Raw genomic sequence first — 23,000 nt, 5'->3', positions numbered from 1 at the left:
ACTCACACCTAGAATTATTACCAGAAAAAAAAATTTAATGTTACAATTATACATTAAAAAAAGTACAATAGGATAACAAGGAACAGTGATAAATTATTTGGAGCCTGCATGTATTTTCGAGTTACTTGTAGCCCTGAACGTACACTTACACTTGATGACTAAGAGATTTCAACATTTGTGATTTTTTAATGTTTCGTTTAATTCAGAAGATCTCATCTTTTCTATTACTGGGCAAAAGTTTTCAGCACAGTGCCATGGGAATTTCAACACAAACAAGCTGATCAATCGCATATAAAGATAATAGTTTTCTTCTGTTTTTCTTTCCCTTGCGAGGAAATTACTGTTGAATGTTTTTAATGCAGGCAAAGAAGTTGACCCAGTCTTTGAAAATAAAAATATTATGGTCAACTGGTGATTTTTTTCCTTGTTTATTTGACCTGGAGAATGTCTGTGGAATGTGAGCTTGCGTGACGATCTCTGTAGACAGGAAAATCAATAATATCTATAGCAAAAAAGCATTGTACACTATAATTATGTTAATTAAACCTCTTGTAATGTATAATATTAATTTTGAAGTAGGTATTTCTGAAACCAATTTTAAATTAGAACATTAAGGTCACTTTTAGGCTGATTTCTCACTAAGCACCCCTTAAAGAAGAATTGAATCCGATCAGCCTGAAACCTGAAATCAGTGTTCTTATACTGTATGCGGGTGTTTACTATACATGACGTTTTTAGGCTTAAGGAGACACCTTGTGACGTTTGTTGCAAAGTACCATGAATCCTATTTATGCGGCGTATTAGACATGTGTGAGAATAACAGGAAAAATAAATGGACATCATGCTAAAGGTACTTGACTCACATCTGTTGGCAAAATGAAAGTAGAATTAAAAAACACTGAGTTCAGTTTAAAGGCTAAGTTTGGGTCAGTTTTCAAAGCCCGCATCCATGTACATTCACTCAAGCATGACCACGGGCACAAAAAGTGTGTCAAATTACCTATTCCCAATAGCTCATATTTCATGCGACAATAAGCAGTACATGTTAATGTCAAATACATTAACCCATTGACTTTTCAGGCGCCCTTAGCTACAGTAGGACACCCCCAGTTGTCGAATAAAATCATCTGGTGTAATCTGACAGAGTTAAATCTGTCAAGTCTCACTCCCTGGAGTCAATGATTTAATTGAGGGGACATTTTTTGACTGATTAAGCTCAGTTCACTTCAGAACCAACATAGCCTTTAGAAGACATAGGTGGCAGACTTATAGTGTAGTCCTGGCGGCTTCTTGTCCTTCAAACAATAGCAGTGTTGAAGAAATATTTTTTTTCAATAGTGACTCAAGGATACTTGTTGACAGCATTGTTGCTGTCACAGCTCATTTGCATTATCTCGAGACAAAGTTCTGTTGTCTGCATCTTACACACTGATTGTTTAAACTGACTCCAACATTTAGAACTTGTTTCTTTTGAAAAACAGACGAGCAAAAATAATATTTATTAGTCTACAAGAAAAAGACTTGGTGATCACCAGCAAAATTGATAATTTATTACGTGTTCCAGCATTGATTTCCTAATTTTAATTTTATTTTTGTGTTGCTTGATTCCATTGAATCAGTAATAACACTAGAAGTAAAAACTTTGCCTGCAGGGTTTGGTGGTGATGGATGCTTTCTGAAACCATCAAATCACTTCTACTTGGAACTACTTGTTTACATCTTTAGTGTCTGCTTAAAATGATTTCTAAATTGCACCCTCAGACACTTTGTCGGTGAGGTAGATCTGCTTTTATACCTCATTAGACACCATAAAGCTTGTAGGATACATGGACATTTGGGACAGGTGACAAAACTAGGGGGGACCCCTTGTTTTGTCACCCAGCCTAGCCCTGTCTCTAGCCTGCGTAGCAGCCGTTTTCTTTCCTTTTCCAGGCGGATATCCGACAAGCGAGCAATAAAGCAGGCGAGTGCCTGGATTGAGCAAAAAAATAGAGAGAATTGGGGACGGGGTGAGTGAGAAGGGGGAGGGGGTAGCTTCACCCCCTCCCCCTACTCCTTATTTTTCGCAATCTCTCAGTTTTCGTCCCCTTCGCGAGCGTTTGGAAAAGGAAAGGAAACGGCTGCTATGCAGGCTACCCTGTCTCATGCGCTTTCAATAATAATTATGGTGTCTAGTTATTATGTTTTGTGATTACACCACCTACCACCTGCAAGCAGGCCATTGGTGAGGTATCGGGTAAAGATGTAAAATTAATAGTACAGTCATGTACATTATAGGAAAGAGGAACTTTCAAATTATGATGGTATTTACCGCTATAGTTCTTTGACTAATTTGCAATAACTTGTTGTGGCAGGTTCGTGTTAAATACTCAGAGGTTGGTTTAGAAACACCATCAAGGTCATCATTGGCAAGGATACCGTCAAACCCGGAATTAACAAGTATACATAAAAAGACTAATTCCATGGATTCGTTAGAAGATGGAATTGATAATTACAAAGACAAAGAGAAAACAGTCACTAAGATGCCTTATGCATCATTGCCAAGGACACCTATGAATTCAGGAATGAAACCTACTCACAAGAAGACCCGTTCCATGGATTGGAATGTTGATTCTATTGAAAATAGTTATCAAGATCAAGAGGAAGAAGATAACTTTTCCGATTCAGATACTGAAGAAGAATGGAAGAAAGAAGCAACCTTACTTCAAGGCACACAAACAACGTACGTGTGATACAAATTGAACAAACTTTTTGCGATGCAGTTCATACTGTAAGGCTGTTATCATCTGTCTTTGGACCTCTGGAAAGTAAAAATTTCTTTTGTGGACTGGCCAAAAACGTGCCTGGTGAGATGTCATTGATCTATAGTTGTTGCAATATTTGACAGAGTACATGTAACTGTTGTGTTTTTTTCTAATGCCACAAGCTAAAGGCAGAGGGTTATCAAAAACATTTTAAGTTTAAGGTTACATTTTAGTTAGCTTGCAAAACACTGAACCCAATAAATATTAGAATTCTCTACTGTAGCATTAAACCTATATTTATCTTGTAATTGAATAACAACTACAAGAGGTCTGCACTAGGGAGGAGCCAAATAAAGAGTATTTTCTAAATTATAAATCCCTACTACTGTAGGTATGGGCTGCACACCAACACAAAAGTCTTGAAGAAAGGTGTATGTACAGTTTTAGTTGGATGGAGGGAGGGGAGGGCTAGGGCTTCTGAGGCTAGAACTGTAATAAGTATTCTTTTCATAATCATGCTCAAACTTAATATCTTCCCTCACATCATCCCCCATCCCATGCATTGTTATACAATTATAAAGGTCTCTTTACGTGTATTTTTAATTTAAATTACAAGATACAGTAAGGGAGGCTTGCGAGTTAAATATGCACTGTTGACTGAGAGAACTGTGGATGCATTATTACAGTACATGTATTTTTTTACCAGAATGTCGATTATAAATTGACCAATCACAATCGAGTTCAGGACATGGCCAAAAGGCTGCTTGATTTTGGTTTTCTTATTAAAAGTCTGATTGTCAGCACAAAAGTTATATTTTTTGTTTAAAATCTCTAAGGAATTTCACAATTGAACAGTTGAAATTTGTGTAACTTGTACAGATTTTTACCTCTGCCATACCCTTAATTTCCATAAATTATGTACGTTCCCACACAATATTATTGATGAAAAAATATAGGGTAGATCATTGCTATTTTGGTCTACGAGACAAATCATTTTGGAAATTGATCTCCATTTTAAGCAAAAAAAGTTCCTTTTTAAATTAATCCCTAAATCAAAATGGTCCTGACCCTTAACGTGATGAAAAATGCTCCATTTATAATTAGACCAATTTTTCACCTGATTTCACAGGGAAACCAACTAGAAATGGCAGCCATGTTGGTGCAACAAATGAATCTTTGTTGTGCAGATGCTGTAAACATCTACTTTTTTTGTTTCGATTAACCAGCACAGGGTTCGTACTCTTTTAAGCTCTCCAAATTCCATGACTTTCCATGACTTTTTCCATGGCCTTTTCTAGCTTTCTATGACCTTAAGTTTAGCTGCCAAGTAAGAAAATTTTAAAAACTCTATTTGTCTTAAGATATTTTCTGACATAACTCAGTTCAAATTTGAATGAATTAACGACCTCTGTTCGCCAAACGTCCGATTGTTTGATAGAAACTCGTCTTTGTTTCACTTTATCCTTGCTTTGACAACTGCAATGATTTATAATTATAATTTTCCATGACTTTCCATGACCGACCACAAAATTCCATGACTTTCCAGGCCTGGAAAATGAAATTCTCAAATTCCATGACTTTCCAGGTTTTCCATGACCCGTACGAACCCTGCAGCAGTGTGGCTAAATGCTACAAGGAGATAAACAATGGCATTTTATGCAATTTAATTTGTAGGTTCAGTTATTACTGTAGTCATGTTCATTGTACAAAGTTTAGTATTAAAAAAATAATTCTTGTGAATTCAGATATTTTTAATATTATTGTTTGTGATGTTTATAATAGGAAAAGATAAATCTCCTTTTAGAAGCTGAGATGAGTGATTTGATTTTTCAAAGCTGTGTAAAAACTGAATCAAGTACTTTCAGTTTTCAGGAAGTGACGTCTGTATTATGGCATGATTTCTTCCTATTACACCATATGAGGACCGCAAACTAGAAGAACCATAATTTCAAAAGTGAACCTATAATCATTTTATGGTTGTGGTCTTCACATTCCTAACCAATAACACTGTGCACTGAGATTTTTGACATTAATTTTTTTTTTTGGAAGGGCCAAATAATTTTATATGGGATAAAAAATGAAAGGCTGTATTTATATTAATTTTTATAATAGCCTGAAGTGACTTTATTCCTTAATTGCATTTTTTGTATAACCTGGAGGCAAATAATGTGCATTTGTTATAATGTTAAGCATCTAAAAGGTTGAATCCAACCACTGTGAACTGATGCAAGTCATGGCTTGCTCTTTTTCAATGCAAAGCCCCAGAAAGGGGAGTGAAAACAACCTAGTTCCCAGGGTCTTACATCTCCCCACCCCAGAGGAAGTGAGGGAAGAAAGACTAGTCATGTGTCTCCCAAGGAGCGGGAGATGACAAAAAAAAACCAGAGGGACAGGCAGCAAAGTCGTTATTTGTCTTTCCTGAGCTCACTATAGAAGGGAAATTTTAACCAAAGAGCAGCACTGGCAATAGGTCAAAACAATTATAATTCATTTTCCCTACCCTGTAGGCAAGACAGCAACCACGTCTCTACCAAAAAGAAAAAGCTTCCAAGCACTTTACTTGTTTTGGCTTTAGATTTACAATATCAGACATTGAAGATTGCTGAAAAACATGGCAATTGCTCTACCCAAGCTTCAGCCAGCGCTTCAATCTTCAAATACCTGCGGCAACAACATTTGGCGAGTGGGGACCCCTCCCAAGGTGGAAAATTTGTCACTAAGACATGTGACCAGCCTGAACCAGGGTCTTTCTTCCCTTGCTTCCTCTGGGGTGGGAGGATGAAAGACCCTGGAAAAGAGTCCTTTGTCACTTCAAGTTGCTGCTGCAGTATTTTGAAAAAGGAGACATTTTGCTAAATCAAAGTTACAAAAAGTCACTTTATGGCAATAGGTTAAATTCAAACAGCCCTAACTGTACAATTGAATTGTCAGTACAACTGCAGATTGTTTAGCTCAGTTGATATTTACATGTATCTCCAGAACCGCCTGCTAGTACTACTACACAATCCTAAACAAGTTCATCTTTGTTCTGACTTATCCTTCCTTATTTTTTTCCAGACCAAGTTTTCACAATATTATAAGAATTTTGGTTTTTAAGCTACCATTTTGGTATGACTAGTGACTTGTACTGAAATATGATTTTGCTTAATTTGGTATGGCTTGCCCACACCCCTTTGGCACTATTGCACTTGGAAATTTTTCTTGTGACTTGTCTCCCAAGTTTGTTGCAACTAAAGTTTTCACATTGTGAAACATGTTGCTTGATGGGTTTTGCACTAGACAAGGTTTCTTGCAACTTGTTTTGTTTTTGATGATCACATGAGGGTAAAGGTACATTTTCATTGGCTGGTGGTGCAAACTGTTGTGACACAAGTTGCAGGACAGATGTTACACCACACAATGCTTAAACAAATTGTTGCAACGATATGCGAAGCTTTCTGCAGTGGTTTTTGCCTATGATTGGGCACTGGTTTGTGCACCTTGTCTCACTATGGCATCCGTGAGATGGGTGCACAACAAATTGAACAGTGCAACAGTGCCTTTAGTTGTCACAGGCTGGATACTCACTTTTTGGTGGGAAATTCTGTGGTCTGTATTTGGAGGGATACATAACTTGAGTCAAAAGAAACAAGTATAATTTATCTGATCTAATGGCTAAGAGGGCCAAGTGGCACTGGCCGATGGTCATGTTCCCATTTTCATTATTAGGGGTGGCGAATGGTAAATGCGAGACTTTGCGAGACGGCGAGACCAGCGTTTTTCTTTGCGAGCCCGAGACATTTTGACTTTTTAGATTGCAAGATCGAGACTTCAAAGTGTTTGACACCTTCATATAAAAAACGAGACTGCGAGACGCACATAACCGCTCAAAAAACCAGACTGGGAGACCCAGAGTTTTTGAAGAACCATTCGCCACCCCTATTATTATCCTTGTCCTCACTACTTTCTTATTTCCAAGAGGTTAGGGTTAGGGTTAGACCCCTCCTTCTTTTCATACTTAGCCTGTTCCAGGCTCTCAGATAGTCGAGAAAACGAAAAGAACTGCGTGTGAAAAGCGAGTGGCTCGCCTCGACCCAAGCCCCCACTCGCTTTTCACACGCAGTTCTTTTCGTTTTCTCGACTATCTGAGAGCCTGGAACAGGCTATTTCATACTTTTTGTTCAGGTTTGTGGAAATACAGTATCTAAAGGTACAGTAGTAAAACAAAGTAGATGCACACTGCAACGTTAATTCCACTCAAATCTGCATGTACACACAGACCTGCAACTCCCCTCAAAAGTGCGAAGTTATCATTATTTTACTGTTACTGCAGATTTTAAATGGCTTTTATTTATTGTATCTCATATACAGCCTGCAACGTAGATTTTTATTGACGTTGCTGGCATACATTTAACGGGATATAACTTTTCCTGGAATAGCTCTGTTACCATCTCCTTTCCTAGGTGGGGTCAGCCCATTACAGCCCCAGATGCATTTTATGCACCTATCAATGTTAAGCCCCAGGGTGGGGGGGGCGGGCTGACCCAGGGGAATTTGACATTTTCGTGGAAACTGGCGTCAAATTTCCCACCCCTGGGCAACTACAGACTGTCAAATTCCCCCACCCCCGGGAACCATTGGAACATCACATTTCTGCCCTGGAGTAACTTTTTTTTCATTAGATTCTCACTTTTCGAACACCAATGAATGTTCTTCACTGTCGATTTCAAATTCCCTTTTAACAGCTGATGGAAATTTGTTGTGTAACACGAAACCTTTCCGCTGCTCACAGTACCGAACAAGACCCTAACATTTAGCAAAACAACATGAACAATATTAACCAGCTTTCGAATCAATCAAACGTGCACAATGATAGAGTGGAAAATTCATGAATATGTAGAAATGATACAAAAAGTAATCACAAAAAAAAGTAGAAAGAAACATTCTCGTACTTGTGAACACTCCAGCTAGGACTGATAGAAGTGATGGACCGTTATTTACAAAAAGACAAGACCAGGGGCGCAGCTAGGATCTGAAATAGTTTCTAGGGGGGTCCGGGGGCATACTCCCCCGGGAAGATTTTAGATTTTAACTCTCCAAAGTCCCCTTTCTCATGTTTCTGACCGACTTCCGTAAAACGTTGGAAACCGGTATGGATTTACCCCTGACAACGGATTTGCTTACCTTTCTTTCAACCACGGTGTCCAGAAAAATCAGGAAAACAAGGGAAGTCCCATCAAAACCAACGTTGAGGAGAACTCATCTCCAGGTTCTCTCGGTGTTCCAAGATGGCGGACTTGTCAAATTCCCGACCATGGGGAGACCATGGGGCAATGCCTACATGTCAAAATCCCTACCCAGGGCAAGGCTCTCTGAGTCAATTTCCCGTAGGTAGCCCGCCCCCCCCCACCCTGGGGCTTAACATTGATAGGTGCATTAATTATCACTGTCATCAGATTACATGAGTTATAGCAGCAATCGTCATAGTGTTTTCTTATTTCTTTTTTGTTCAAAAGAACTTCTAGAAAATGCACAATTTTGTAGTAACCGTTTGCTTGATCGGCGCACCTTCAACATTAAAATCCTCCTTGCAAGGAACTTCTTTGGAAATGGGGGGACTAGAGGCCGATGAGAACAGCGTGATCAGCCTGTGTACAATTTCGAAGTCAACTTTGTTTTAGTATTTACTCCAATTTTATTCCTTCACCCAAGGCATTCATGTCCCTGTTGTCCATTCTGTTGGTCTATGTGGATGGACTTTTCCCGAAATAAGGACACCTGTCTCGTCAGCCTTTGTATTCGCCTTTGAATCTCCGTTTGTTTCTGTGTTTCCAGTGACAACAATGTTGTTCAGCTCATCGCAAACTGTATCATAAATGTTTGACACTGCATCGTTAAGTGTGGCCTCATCTTGACACTGAAAATTTGTAGACTCACTGTTTCTGTCTGCAACATCATTTTCGTTCACAAGATTCCTGTCAAAGGCAAAGCCTTCAACCTCGCCGCCTTCAAGTGACAGCCGCACATTCTCGGCGAACGTATCAAAGCTGTAGCAATCTGGATCAAACAAGGCACTCAGCGGATCTTCTAAGTTCGGATTGTAAAATAAAAACAGCAATCCCTGGACACAGTCCTCTAAGCTGTAAATTTCTGTCCATTCTTCGAGTAAATTCAAGCAGACGTCACCACTCCCGTGATCAATGTTCGGGTGATAAATCCGCGTCTCACATGTAACACTTGGAGCTGACTTGGGGTAATCTTCCGGATTCACTACAAACATGAATTTCCCTCCGCAGTAGACACCGTCATTTGGAACGATTTCGACTGTAAAAGCTTCGAGATTTTCTTCAAAGTGACAAACTGTGGCCTGATTGTTTGAAAAGCTAGCAATGCCTTTCATCAGCCTGTGGAAATCTTTAGCCAACGATCCACACATTTTTTTAACGCAAACGACTAAAATTGACTAATCAAAAAATGTTAAACCAGAAGACCTTCAAACATTAAATATTTCACGCAGTTTCCATCTGAAATGTAAGTTTGGCGATTTACAAAATAGGCCTTTTAAAGGTGGTTTTATGCCCGTGCTGCAAAGTTTTTGTGTGATGGTGCAACAACGTGAACAACAAGTGATTCCGTGTTGAGAACCAATCAAAAGAAAGCACGATTGCATCATTCATTACAGGGAATACCCCTCAGAATCCAGAATAGTCACCACCTCCAAGATATTTATAGTCAATAAATTTCAAATAAAACGAGATCTGAAATAATAACGAATTTCCTACGAAACAGGAACTGCCAGAGGGTGGTCATTGTATTAGTTTTTTTTAAAATAAGAATGTCTGGAAATTTTAAAGTGCCTTAGCCTGCGAGAAGTGGTTACAATTCCGTGAGAGCGAGCCTGCTCGCAGGCTAAAAGTGCCTCTTCTATATACGGAAGATTGTAGCCATGTAAAAACAAGCAAATACGAGAACAGACTAATTATGGACTGAGGACGGTTATTTCTTCGACCGGTTTACAGGTACAAAAGAGCAAAAGAAGAGCAAGCTTCATTATTTTGCGCCAGCGATCAAGTTAAATATTTAAGATTCATTGTCAATTGTCATGCGTTCACTTCTAATTAGTTTTTCCGCCGAAATGATCGACTTCCACAAGAGGGTTTTTTCGTTACTACTTCTCGGGTTATATATTATGGACAGAGCAGTGGCGTCTGATTCTGGTGGATTGGCAGATTTAGCGAAGATTTTAGGGCAGCTAGCCGGCGGAGACGACTGTGTGTTCCGCTGCCCGAAAGGTAAGTTTCACTGTTTGCGATTTGCTATTAAAGGTCAAATTTTAATAAGGGACTAAACATTATTAACGCAATCTCTACGTAACCTCATATACAGTAGATATGAAATTAGAGATGCTTCGTATAGCTTCAAAGGTATAGACCCTGATACGTTTTTTGTTTAAAAACTTTTGTAATTGTGCCATAATATTTTGTTTTATTCTAGGTTACTAACCTTAAGTCTAACTAAAGTAAAGCTTATTTGCACTACACATGACACAACCATTTCTGCTCAATAAATTTTCCTAATCTTATTTATAAAATTATCTAGAAATTAACTGTTAGTCATTTTGCTCTTAACTGGCTGTGGTCATAGAAAGTTTAACAAATTTAGGAACTTTGCCTTAATCTGTAAGCCTCAGTCTGTAAAACTCCATATGCATGTAATATATAACTGACATGGTATTCAGTGATTGGTCGCCCAGAGGACTCATAACACTTGTTTATTCACCTGGTTATGCGAGACACTCAGTAGATGCAAATGTGAACATTTCACTGAGGTTGACTAGCAATAGAGTTATTTTCACAGAGTTATGACGTTACAGTTAAGTTTCCAAAATCCTGAATTCAAGATAATTTGGAAATTCAAGATTTTGGAAGGCCTAAATCTTGAACTCAGAAATACAGAAATACAAAAAGTATCCTAAACATGTATAAAAGCTAACCTAATTAGGCCTAAAAAAAAGTTTTTAGGCTTAATGTTTATAGCTTTTATGAATGTTGGCTTCCAAAATCTTGAATTCAGGATTTTGGAAACTTAACTCTAACTCTATGACATAACTCTATGAAAATAACTCTAAGAATAGCTGTCCCCCAATATGAATAGGTAAGGGCCTGTTTATATGGTCTTGGGTACCCGAGACAACCCTCCCCCCGAGTTACCCTTGGCGAGATATTTTTCCACTCATTTGTTTACAAAATTCTATCAACCGTTTACATGAGGTGGTCGAGACAACTTGGGTGGGCGAGTTGTCTCGCCTCGGCAGGTAGGGTAACCCTGGCAGGTGAGACAACTTTTTCGCATGTAAACAGTTTGTTTCGACCACCCGAGACAAGACAGCAAAATCTTGAATGCGCACGCATAAAATAAAATCAAAGAAGCAACAATTTGGGAGCTTATACATGTGTTTAGCGTTTACTTTCGAATTAAAAGTTTTTTTCCGCCAAAATTCTCACCACTGTCAACAGAAACTCTCGATTCATTTAGAAACAGCCTTTTATTTAAACTACATATTATTGCTGCGTCAAGATTGTCAGTCCATTTGCTGAAAGTGAAAACTCAACTATACTTAATAAAAACGAACTAGAAAGAAAGAAAGGCATATGATGATACGCATTTTTTGAAGATGCGTCTTAAAATATATGCATAATTAAGGAGGATCAACTTTGTCTCGGTCATGCAATTCTCATATAGACGCTTGGTAAAGTTGTCTCGGGAGGAGGGCTGTCTCGGGAGACCATATAAACAGGCCCTAAGCCAAAACTTTTAAGAAAAGTCACAGGCACCCCATACCAACACCATGTTTGTTTTAATTAACCCATTGACTCCCAGGGGTTCCCCTTTGACGAGTAAAATCGTCTGGCATTAGACAGAGTAAAAAAATACTCTGGCTGGTTTAGGCTAGTTTGGATGTCAATGGGTTAATTAAACTACATGAAAGTTAATCATAAAGTGAGATTATTATCAATGTACATGGCCAAATAGAAAATCGGCCTCTTCAAAACACACGCTCAGCGGGCCACAAAAGACTCACAGCGGGCTGCTAATGCAACTTTGTGATATGCCTATTATTTATAGACAATTTTACGCATTTTTTCGGTAATTTTAAATAAGTTCACTGGACTGTTGATTCTTTAATAGCTTGTTCAATCAACACTTACATGATGATTTGAAGTGACTTTGAATTCGTTATTCACTTAGCTTGTATTATTAAAACTCGCATTCTTGATATCATTTGGCCTTGTTTATTGACACTACACGGGCGCAAATAAACAATATTCCCTCAAAAAGTCATGTTATTCCCTTATTGATTGGGTAATATTGAAAACATCTTGTAATTGCTGGTTGTTTACAAATACAAACAATCTGGTTCAGAATTCACACTTAAAAGTTAACAAATCTGTATTTCTCGACTTGGTACAAAGGTCCAAACAAAACAGCTTTTTTCTCAAATCTGGCTAAAACATACAGTAAGAATTTAACTCTCGTGGGCAACTTCAGTGTTAACTTTTTGGGTTAGGGTTACATCACAATCTGAGAGGTGTGACTACAACAACCTTTTTGCGATTTGGATACAGCTGTAATTAATATGTTGTAAACTACTGTTACAGTAAGGGCCTGTTCACATGGAGGTGGGGGGCCAGGGGTGGGTGAAATGCACCATGGTCATTATGCAGGCCTTTGATCACCAAGGACAACTCATAGAGTGATCTTTACATAGATCTGAGATTATTTATGTCATTAAATTATTGTGGATCACAAAAAGCATCTACACAACTAGGTCCCAAAAACCATTTCACTTGTACTATCATGTACATACTATATTTAATTTTTCTATTAATTCCTATTATAGGGTATAAACCTCTGTCAAATCCAAATCACAAACCATCAAGTAATGGATGTGGTTCAATGGGAATCAAGGTACAGTATTCACAAAAGTATGGTTTATAGTTGACAAAAATTGGTCAATGAATGAGGAGATCACTGGCATGACCTGGACATACAGTCTTGCAAAAAATCCTAATGCGTCTACGAGTCAAACCCATGATGAAAATAGCAATATTGATATCGGCACTATACAAGCTTTTTTTTTTTTACCCGTGGCCTTCCGATTACTAGTTCGGATGAGCTGCAGAGGACTTGCGGGAGGTTGGTTCTGGTTCACGACAAGCCACTAATTTTTGCAGGTCACAAAAAATGAGGCAAAAGAACTAGGTATTATTACTCTTAAGTGTTTTGTTTTGGCCTTCAACAATTTTTAAAATTTGACAGCATTCTATTTTTGGAAAATTATCTACAGTAAGTTAAAAATACAAAAACCAATCATGTACAATCCTTCAAATTGTACAACTAATATGAAATAATTTTTGTTACTATGTTTGACCTGTCTTTCAGCTTGATACTACCCACTTCTCTGGCTTTACTAGATGCTGTGACATCCATGACATTTGCTATGACACTTGTAACAACGATCGCACCCAGTGTGATGAAGACTTTAAATCTTGCCTTGACAACGAGTGTCTCTTAACGGGACTTGGAAATCGCCTTCCAAAAGAACAGCTTGATGCGTGTCAGTCTTCTGCAGATCTCCTGTATTCAGGCACATATGCTTTGGGGTGCATGGCCTACAAAGAAGCTCAGCGTCATGCGTGCCTTTGTAATGGAAGAACGTTAACTAAAAAGGAAATGGAAGATCTTGAGAGAGAGGAAGAGTTATAACTTCAGGGGAAAAGGAGAACTTGAATATTTCCAGGACATACAGACTTATTACCTTTTTTATTTACACTGAGATTTTCAGTTTTCAGTACATGTACATGTATTTTTTGAAATATTTATCAATGGTTTATCTCAGAAGCAGAATTTTTTCTGAGGGCATTAAAGGTTAGACAAAGGTGAAAGGTCATTTTACAGAAGAAGCATGGTGGTCCAGAATAGAAATACCAAAAATGTTATTAATACTATCTTTGAATAATGCATCACTGCTGGTTCTAAAAACTTTCACAACATTACAGCTGCAGCACCTTCCAGATTATTATGGTCTCCTGTTCATTTCCTCTTTTTTTCTGGTTGTCCTTGTCTTTGAATCCTCAGAAACTCCTCTCCCTTCAGTCGTGCCAAGTTTCGCAAGTCTTGAATGGGATGCTCACTCTCACTAGGTGTCTTTGGAATGCCAAAATGACGTCGCACAGTAGGAAATTTAAAAGCAATGTTTTGAGCCAGGCCAAAGAACGCAGAGACTGCCCAGTAGAGAGACATGGCCTGAAAATAATTTAAATTCTTAGGGTTACCAAAATCATTGTGGCATTACAGTATCCTGTATCTCAAGAAAAGTCTGCTGCTTGAAGGATAATTCCCAAATGAATAGAAATTCCTCAGCGTTCAAATAATACGACTACAAGAACTTAAGTCTCAGTTACTGTAATAATTGTAATTCAGTCAGTTAGTATTGGTGGTTTTAATTAGAAAGCAGAATTGGTAAGGGTCTGCTCTGTTTCCAGATCAAAGCAAATACAAAATTAGCACAGATCTACATGTATGCAAGTGTCTAGGAAAATAATATATGTAACTATATGCAAACACAGACACAAGCACAAAGGGGCTCATCAACACTAGGGAATTAACTTAAGGAAGGTATTGAAGCAAAGATGCTGATGATAGTGGGGTGTTACTGTCTGTTAATGTTTAGATCAGCTGATGATTGAATCTGTGTAAGCAGTTGTAAAACTTAATGGTAAAGCTATTAAAGCATTAAATGTGTTAATGGAATCACACACTTGTCGAGTGCATTCATCAACAAAAATCGCATTACCTTCTCTTACAATTCCGAACATTAACACCTGGGGCCCGTTTCTCGAAAGTCCCAAAACTTTATGGGCCGTTTTCGGGTGTCACAATTCCCTTTGTACCTCAAGAATGGAGAGGATTTAAGACATCAAAGTTCACAGTAATTTTTCTTTTTGTCATCTGTAAAACATGTTTAAAGATCGGCTTTCCAAAACAAGCGGTTGCTAGAAACCAACTCCTTCACATCCCTTGCAAAAATAGGATAAGCCCATTTTTAGGTCAATTAACAGCAGAGCCAGCCACTGTAAGGTCAATGACAACTTACTGTCGGAACTTGTGAAGCAACAAAAACCATCCCCACTGACACAATTCTCAATGTGTTGGTCACTATCTGCTGAGACCTAGTTGGTTTCTGTCGCCGCAGGGCATTAAGCTGATAAAAAAATCAAAAGGCCATTTTGTAGTCAGCACACAACTGCATACCAATCCTCATACATGGTAAAATAATTTTGTTCACTTCATTGTCTGATAATTTTTTTTTATATTTTGGAAAGACCATAACAGTACCACCCAAAAGGATTTCGTTTTATCCATACAGTATTTTCATTTTCAAGATATTGCCTGCAGTTCTTCATGTAGGTGTCCCATGTAAGCTCTTAATTACACCATCTTTCCTTTTTACCTTCTTGAAGTTCAAGAATTTAATGTTTCTCTCCTTAAACCATTTTGTGTTTCAAATTCCAATTTCATATATATTATACAAACTATTTACACAGGTGAGATATTCTTTCAAAATATTTTTTCGGGCCATTAATAATACCCGGTACTTTGCTAGTGCATACTATGCTAGCCATTCTAACATTTTTAATAATTACACTGTAGCTATGTAAATTTAGTTTGCGACCTTGGCTTGTAATGAACTGTATTGCTTTAAATTGCTTCGTTTTAGTTTCAAAGTAGCAACTAGCACAGCAAACAGTGCATTGGCAAATGACACACAATTAATTAAGTAGTAAAAGTGTTGGCCCAAAAAATAGCAACTGATGAAAGACAATGACAGCTTGAGCAATAGATTTTAAGCATACAATAATGTAGTTGTAGCAGAATTATACCTGAAAAATTAATTTTATTATCAAGTAGTAAAAATCTTACATTTCATTTCAATTTTTGTTGCACAAAATATTAGGTTAAATTTTCTGTCAGCATCCATGATCAGTCACAAGGGCAACAGGTGTTGGTCACCTGTTGCTGTGTCAGGTTTATTTCCATAACATCCAGATTCAACATTCCTCCCCTCACAAAATATCACACAGAATCTTCTTTGTGTTTAAGACTTTTCTTTAGAGACAATTCTCCACAACTTATTCTTCTTTTGGATCTACATTTACTGTTGTAGAAACATCAAAACAAATAATATTTCTCTATGAAAAGTGAAACAATCCCAACAGTTCCAGTTTTGAAATTAATATTGCCACACCCAAACTACACCTTGGCCTCTGAATGAAGCCATATCTCATGTTGTAAACAATAAAACTACCAAGTTTCACCTGACTGATGATGAAGCAAACACTGAACTCATTCCAAAACCAGCCCACACCCTTTGTTTATGATATGCACTAAGACCTGAGTGAGTGTTGACAGTCTAACCTGCAGCTTGCCAAGGAGAAGTTAGGAGTATAATAATTTCTTTAAAGTTCTGAATCAGCAAAAAGGCTTGTTCAGGTACAGTAAAGTTTAAACACCATTCCTTAATTTTTAATCAGTAATGAATTATTGCTATTTAATTGCTGACTTGCTTAGACTGTGAAATTATTTGCTGGTGAACAACCATGTAGCTGCACTGAAATTCAAAACAGACTGTCTTGTAAAACTCATGAACATTGTTCTCTCAACTAAATTTTTATCTGCTAATTTCAAACCTTCCATGTACTTCTCCCACATCTTATTGTGTGTGGGACAGTGAAGCCAATGAAGAATTTCTTACAAAACATAATTATTATTTATATTTCTTTATCATCCTCATAAAATGTAATTCCCTTTGATGTAACAAAGTATAGTTACAACTACATGTATGTTGTGACTGGTTTAGGACTTGCTTTTGCTTTGTGCACTTTTGGAAACCATTTCAATTTTGTTCCAAGCACCTCAAGTTCAATGTCATTTTATAAACAAGACAATTTATTATTATTATTATTATTATTATTATTATTATTATTATTATTATTATTATTATTATTATAGAACAAAAGAACAACTGTACAAAACAGCTAGAGGATAGACAGTCACAGACAGAACTTTGAACATTTGCTAAAGTATGTGAATCCATTAATTTTCTATAATAATTATTATTAATATTAAAATTTTGTGGAGAACTTTGAATACGGTAAGCATATTAAAAAAGAAATTTATGACCCCACAATCAAAGGGGCAAGATGCAAAGTCCCACCACACCAAAACTCAGGGCTTTCCATTGCCAACAGAGGATAAACTACAAACTTTTGAGGTGACATTATTCTGTAGAAGGGTTAGGGACTTTCTAGTCTCTGGAAAAGGGGTGATATAAGCCATGTATATGGCAAGTGTTTCACAGCACTAAATAAATGCAATGGCGGTTTTAACTAAGTGTTTTCTTTTGTGGCACTTGTGAGACCATATAGATTTACAAAATTACTGGCTACTGCATGTAAGATTTTCAATGGTACAGCTGTCAACCTTTGTGGAAGCTAGGTGTTTAAAAGAGAACAGGAAGCGCAAATTGGTACAAAGAAATAAAATAATAATGATTGAAACCCCTCTTTTCCTTCAAAACACCAGCCACACAGACTATGGCTGTTACAGTAATACAAGAAGATGGCAAGTTACCCCAAAAGCTTTGTAAAATAAATTCTACCTGCAGAAGGTGTGCTCAATAACATTACTGTAACAGTAATTTACTAACCTCAATATTGAACAGATTAATGATACCAACAGCAAAAGGAAGTATGAGAGTAGGGTCAGCCACAGTAAGGTCTGGAAACCACAGTGCACCTTCATGAGCTATTTCAGGGCATGGAAGCATCACATCTAACAAGCCAAATTGAATTACAGTGTACAAAAAAGTCATGTGTCAATTGTATGTACTATTCAAAATTTATATACACTGTACATGACCAACTGAATTTCAACACAGCCAGCTCAGCAGCAGCCTTGCCTACAAGATTGTACAATCTAATGTACCTCATTGACCAGATGACTGACTGTCTGCCAAGATTTGCAGCATTTATAGTTGTAAGAGCTAAAAACAGAGTGACTATTAAAACTGATGGACCCACTGGCTTTCTGACTCACTGACTGACTTACTGACTGATTGAATGACTAAATGGTTGACTGACAGACTACATGTAGCTGACTGAGACTCCAGCTGCTGGTAACTCACTGAGGCTGTTTCTTGTACGACTGACGCACTGATCTGGACTAATGAGAATACATGTAGGCTGATCAGTTGATGATTGATTGACAATTTCCCTTCTGAATTTGAATTTTTCAGTCGATGGCTGCAGCTCCTAACTACCCAACCTATAAATGGTGGGAGACTGATGACAAAACTAAACGCCTGTACACAGAACTGCTGGCTGAAAAGCTCTCTAGCCCCAGAAAAACACCAGGAAGTAGAACGGTGTCAAATGGGAAAGACACCGGAGCAAGGCAGACATCATCTCCTAAACGCAGCCCTGAATCAGATACACACACTTCTGATGTCACTGACATGCATGTACATGTAGAAGGAGCACTAGTCAAGAACAACAAAGAAAAACAGGATGAAGACAACAAGTTTGGGAAGTACACCTTTGAAACCATCACAATCGACACCCTTGCTAAGTATGATTACATTAAGAGTCCAAAAAAGAGAGCAGCACCTACGGTGCCAATTAGCTTTTTTGAACAGAGTAATAAATCTAACAATAATTCAAAACCAGGAACTGGAGATAACAAGGACAAAAATGCTGAAAAATTAGTTGATAGGACTTCAAAAGGCCAGTTCTTTTTTAAGTCTCAGAAGTTGAGCTCAGCGGAAAAAGAAACCAAGTCTCATGATGAAGAAAACCAAACAAGCATCGTCAGAGATGGATCCAGGAGAGACAAACCCTCACGTGCAATGAAATTGGAGGAAATTCCCGAGTATACCTCATCCTCTTCTGAGAATTCTGCAGATGAGACGGTGGTAAGAGTGAAGACAACTACATATAGAAAGGAGGAAAACAAAGCACAAAGTCCTGAAAAAGATTCAAAAGAAGTATCAAAAAACAAGCAACCCAACAAGAATAATCAGCCTCTGAAGATTGAAGAACTGAGCTCCAAATTTCAGCTTCTGTCAGAGGAAGTTGCACAACTCGAATTTAAAATGTTCGAGTTTTCCGACGACATTCAGAAGTTGAAGCAAAGCATGGGTTTTAAAAGTGGTGATGTTGAAGATAAAACAGCTGACAGAAGCTCTGGTACTGAAGAAAAGAATGAGTTCAGAGTGACCCGTCAAAAAAGCTTCACATTTGCTGATAGGTTCAACCACAAAGCTATGTTGATGAAAAAACAGGCATCTCCAAGCAAAATGCTGGCTACTAAGCCTGGAAAGCCCTTTCCAGGAAAATCAACACCTGAAGGTACAAGTAAAGAGGAGGCAATGGCCGAATTGAAGAAGAACGAAGCCTTGAATGAGATTGTCTGTAAAATAAAGGAGCAAGAATTATCAGAAGATGACATCCAAGAAATCTTACGGTGTGCTAAGGACAAGTACATTCACAAGCCAAACTACCTTGAGGAGATTGGTTATGGAAGAGAAAATGACTGATTTCCAAAGAACTTAGACTGAGAGTTTTTAGTCTTTCATTTTGATCACAATTCTTACTAACTTTAAACTTAAAGGAAGGTACTGCCCCGCTAAGTTTACTTCCACATGATGGAGCTTAACTCCATTCCCCAGGTATAGTGCATTAATATAATAATCAGATCCCAAAACCATTAACACTTTTTTTGAACAGTGCAAGTACTCTAATGTCATGACTAATTTTCCCAAACCTCAAATCAACAATGAATGCTGTTTGAACAGTAACGTCCTTAAAAAAAATTATGCATGACAAGGTGTGTATACGTCGTACACACAAAAGAAAAACTTGAATTGGCAGTCCTCTGCATTGTTAAAGGAAGTTTACTTATAATAACAAAAAAATACACAACGAACGTTGTGATTATTAATTTTTTCTTTATTAAAAGTTAATAGCTCTAAAGGTTATACCACCAACATTCCCCTCTTGAATTCAACATTGTCCTTATAAAACACTTCCAAACTAAAACAATACTTACACAATGAACACTGTATGGGATGTGATGTGATGTACAAAAGGGATAAAAATTGGGTCTTCATTAATCTGTCTCAATATTAATTTTAGTACTGTAACAGTTATTTTTTTTACATCAGGGCTACATCACGGTATAATGTTCAATGTACACACATTACTAAAAATAAAGTGATGCTGAATCAAAAGGAAAGTGCACTAATTGCCTGTTGTTCAGCTACATGTAAATAAAGTAATCTTTAGAATGGCCATGGAAAACAAAAGACAAAACAATTATTATTTTGAGTGCCCTGTGTATATGGCCTGCACAAGAGGTGCTTGCACAACCTGAAAGCATTATTCCTTAATTATTTTTCATGGTGCACAAATTTTAAAGTGCTACGTAACAACTCGAACTCTGAAGGGAAACGAAAAACTGTTCGAGTTAGCGGGGTCGATTATTCATTACCGTAACCATTACCATTAAAACACCTATTCAATTTTCCAGGTTAATAATTAATAGCTTATTGATTTTCAGCCCCTCGGTAAACAATACAGTGCAAATTAAACTTATGATCGGTAAATAACTGTCAAATATGTGATCTGTTCGTTGCACTAATTACCGGTAAAATCAAATTGCTCCGGACCAGTCTTTGTTCTATGTTAGAGAATTCGATCACATGCACGATCAGAAAAGCACATGGGATATCTCAATGGGCATCCGTGGCGAATTATAAGAACCAGAAATTCGAGTTATCGGGTTAAATTTTGATCGAGGGAAACGAAATTTAGTTCAAGTTAGCGGGGTTTTCGAGTTATCCAAGTTCAAGTAAAGTAAACCGAGTAAAAATTACTGAAAAGTTGGGTCAAATCCAAGGGAATTGAGACTCAGTTCGAGTTAGCGGGGGAGTTCGAGTTATCCGAGTTCAAGTTACTGGGATTCTACTGTATGATCAAAATATCACTTCCCTTTTTTTCTTCAGGCTTTTAAAGACTGTGTGTTTGCTTGACATCTTTGATTTTTATAATCCAAAGGCAGTTTACTTTGAGTTTAAGTTCTGGAATCCACAGTTTACTACATGGTGGGTATTACATACATTCAAAGTCTGACGGATTGGATGTAGGGAAAAGTGACATCATTTTAATAGTCAGTCACAAGCTTAAAATTTCAGTGTGTGAATGCAGCTTAACAATATCATAATTACACAAAACACAAGTTTAAAAGTCTGAAACCCTGAAACCCACAGTGCTGCATATTAATTCATCCACACACACATGCATTGCATTCTAATAAACCAGTTGTGCCTCTTTGACATCATTTTCTCCCTGATCCAGCTCTGTAAGCTCTAAAAGTTTGTAATGGCAGACCATTAATTTAAATACGAAAATTCCAGTTAAAATAAACAGATGTCTTTCTTAAATCAAGGCTTAAAACTTGGGTCTCTTAGTGTTCAGTTAACAACATTGATAGTAGTTTTGAAATCCAAAACAAAAGGAGAAATGATTTTTTGGTCATAGCAGCACTTTAAGACCAGAAACAATAATTAATATTATAATTATTAAAATTATAATTAACATGTTGCCTACCTGAATTTCTCTGAGAGGGAAAAAATCCGGTGAGATTCCTAAGTGACAGAGACAAAAAGAACCACAGTGGCAACTGGATCCAGGGTAAAATGTAAATCTTCAGTGGATTACAACCTTCTGACTGGTAGTAGTCATAGATCATCTTACGATGCTAAAATATTGACACAATCAAATAAAAATTTAACATTAAAACATAATACATTTAAGAGGAAATCTTTACTTGTCCAAGAATAGGCATTGTAGTATTAAAATAATAACTACTATAAATTATATTTTTAAAAAGTCTCTGAGTGTATTCTTGTCTTGTTTTTCGTTGTTTTCAACAAGCTTAAATAGATCTGCAATTTGATTAATTTTCATTAATTTTCACAAACAAAATCCTCAGGAATGTTCACACAGCACTAACTATAATTATTATATTTGTTTGTCAAAGCCAGTTCGGGGATATTACTAACTGTAAATTCAAAACATACCCTTTTCTTAAAGAGTTTATCTGCCCTATCAGCTGGCAATCCTGATCTTCGGCATTCACCCACAACCCTGTGTTTCAGAGCCTCAGTCATCATGCTAACCGTCGGTTGATGGAGTTCAATTTTAGCTATTAATTTGTTCTGATGTACTGCCAAAGGCACTGTTGTAACACTCCTTAAGACTGCAGTGGAACCAATGATAACTGCCCACCTGCATGTACATGTAAAAAGAAACATGATCGCTGACACAGTGTTTTTTTTTTAACTCATCTCATGCCTCAGTACACATCATATTGCGTACAACCCAGTCTGAGCGAGACGTTTGAAGAGCACAACTTTTGGTCAAGGCACACAAGTGTGTCAAGAGCAATTCCAAAATACCGGTATATTTATCAAGCCAAGACCAAGCACAGGTTAGGATTATACATCAGTCTCAAGAAAGTTCTTGTCAACACAGACAATGAACCATGAGGATGATTCAGTTAAATAAAGGGACTGTAAGATTAAACACTAATATTCAATGCAATATTAATGTCATTTTTTAGTACATACAGTACATGTACATGTAGTTCAGATTAATTTAGTTTTTCACTAGCCATTGGTCTGAAAGGATTAAAGTAGCTGCTTACCGTGTAGCTGCTGCCCGGGCTAATATGTACATGTATGTAAGAACATTAACAAAACTTGCCATAGCAGTATAAAGTAAACTGAAAGTTATTGTTACATGAAATTGTAAATTATTAATAAGTTAGTTCAGCTTGTTGCTTTACTGTGCTTTTGTCATGTACAGAGACGGAGATTGACTATGTACTGGTTGGAAAGGGAAATAGAAAGTATCTCAGAGATGTGAAGGTCATCCCAGGTGAGCTTCAGCACAGGTTGGTGGTCACGGATCTGGTTAAGAAGAAGGTGGTGAGAAAGAAAGCGATTGAAAGAAGGAAGGTTTGGAAGGTGAGGGAAGACGATACAAGGGCAAGATTTGAAGGAAGAGTAGGAGAGCTGGTAAGCGCTCATGCACCGGACTTGTGGAAATGTTTTATTAGGAAGGGGAATGTGGGAAGAAATAAGGGAAGAGAGAT

At 37.4% G+C, this 23,000-nt stretch overlaps 4 protein-coding genes across 7 annotated transcripts in view; 2 read left to right on the top strand and 2 right to left on the bottom strand.

Moving 5' to 3' along the window:
- Window positions 1-2,353: 2,353 nt before the first annotated feature.
- On the bottom strand, window positions 2,354-9,294 carry LOC138002760 (uncharacterized). Its single transcript, XM_068848743.1, has one exon. The coding sequence runs from the start codon at window positions 9,157-9,159 to the stop codon at window positions 8,440-8,442; it is 720 nt and encodes a 239-aa protein (XP_068704844.1). The 5' UTR covers window positions 9,160-9,294; the 3' UTR covers window positions 2,354-8,439.
- A 203-nt stretch (window positions 9,295-9,497) lies between these two features.
- LOC138002749 (group XIIA secretory phospholipase A2-like) lies at window positions 9,498-13,674 on the top strand. 2 transcript variants are annotated; one of them, XM_068848740.1, is made up of 4 exons: window positions 9,498-9,742; window positions 9,846-10,015; window positions 12,625-12,692; window positions 13,167-13,674. In XM_068848740.1, the coding sequence occupies exons 2-4, from the start codon at window positions 9,859-9,861 to the stop codon at window positions 13,488-13,490; spliced, it is 549 nt and encodes a 182-aa protein (XP_068704841.1). In that variant the 5' UTR covers window positions 9,498-9,742; window positions 9,846-9,858; the 3' UTR covers window positions 13,491-13,674. The 2 variants fall into 2 exon arrangements, with proteins under 2 accessions (XP_068704841.1, XP_068704834.1); XM_068848733.1 differs by having other exon boundaries at window positions 9,499-10,015.
- LOC138002741 (cytochrome c oxidase assembly protein COX18, mitochondrial-like) overlaps window positions 13,308-23,000 on the bottom strand; it is a 26,232-nt gene continuing 16,539 nt past the window's right edge. The window contains exons 3-8 of the mRNA XM_068848725.1: window positions 21,925-22,132; window positions 21,452-21,602; window positions 17,494-17,618; window positions 14,881-14,988; window positions 13,793-14,030; window positions 13,308-13,446 (exon numbers count right to left, since the gene is read on the bottom strand). Of these exons, the coding sequence (XP_068704826.1) occupies window positions 13,818-14,030; window positions 14,881-14,988; window positions 17,494-17,618; window positions 21,452-21,602; window positions 21,925-22,132 (805 nt within the window). The 3' untranslated portion in view covers window positions 13,308-13,446; window positions 13,793-13,817. The remainder of the gene's footprint in view (window positions 13,447-13,792; window positions 14,031-14,880; window positions 14,989-17,493; window positions 17,619-21,451; window positions 21,603-21,924; window positions 22,133-23,000) is intronic.
- On the top strand, window positions 15,054-20,083 carry LOC138002725 (micronuclear linker histone polyprotein-like). Of its 3 annotated transcripts, none has more exons than XM_068848711.1 (2): window positions 15,054-16,277; window positions 18,082-20,083. In XM_068848711.1, the coding sequence occupies exon 2, from the start codon at window positions 18,085-18,087 to the stop codon at window positions 19,378-19,380; it is 1,296 nt and encodes a 431-aa protein (XP_068704812.1). In that variant the 5' UTR covers window positions 15,054-16,277; window positions 18,082-18,084; the 3' UTR covers window positions 19,381-20,083. The 3 variants fall into 3 exon arrangements, with proteins under 3 accessions (XP_068704812.1, XP_068704822.1, XP_068704817.1); XM_068848721.1 differs by lacking the exon at window positions 15,054-16,277 and adding an exon at window positions 16,573-16,867; XM_068848716.1 differs by lacking the exon at window positions 15,054-16,277 and adding an exon at window positions 17,559-17,667.

Source organism: Montipora foliosa, chromosome 1 (genome assembly GCF_036669935.1).
Source record: "Montipora foliosa isolate CH-2021 chromosome 1, ASM3666993v2, whole genome shotgun sequence".
NCBI lineage: Eukaryota > Metazoa > Cnidaria > Anthozoa > Scleractinia > Acroporidae > Montipora > Montipora foliosa.
Note: the sequence above shows the minus strand (reverse complement) of the source record. Positions and strands in the feature narration are given on the sequence as shown.

Coding starts and splice junctions, on each gene's coding strand:
- LOC138002760 (XM_068848743.1), bottom strand. CDS start 9,159: ATGTGTGGATCGTTGGCTAAAGATTTCCACAGGCTGATGAAAGGCATT.
- LOC138002749 (XM_068848733.1), top strand. CDS start 9,826: ATGCGTTCACTTCTAATTAGTTTTTCCGCCGAAATGATCGACTTCCAC. Junction 10,016..12,624: donor TGTGTTCCGCTGCCCGAAAG/GTAAGTTTCACT, acceptor TTCCTATTATAG/GGTATAAACCTCTGTCAAAT. Junction 12,693..13,166: donor GTGGTTCAATGGGAATCAAG/GTACAGTATTCA, acceptor CCTGTCTTTCAG/CTTGATACTACCCACTTCTC.
- LOC138002725 (XM_068848711.1), top strand. CDS start 18,085: ATGGCTGCAGCTCCTAACTACCCAACCTATAAATGGTGGGAGACTGAT.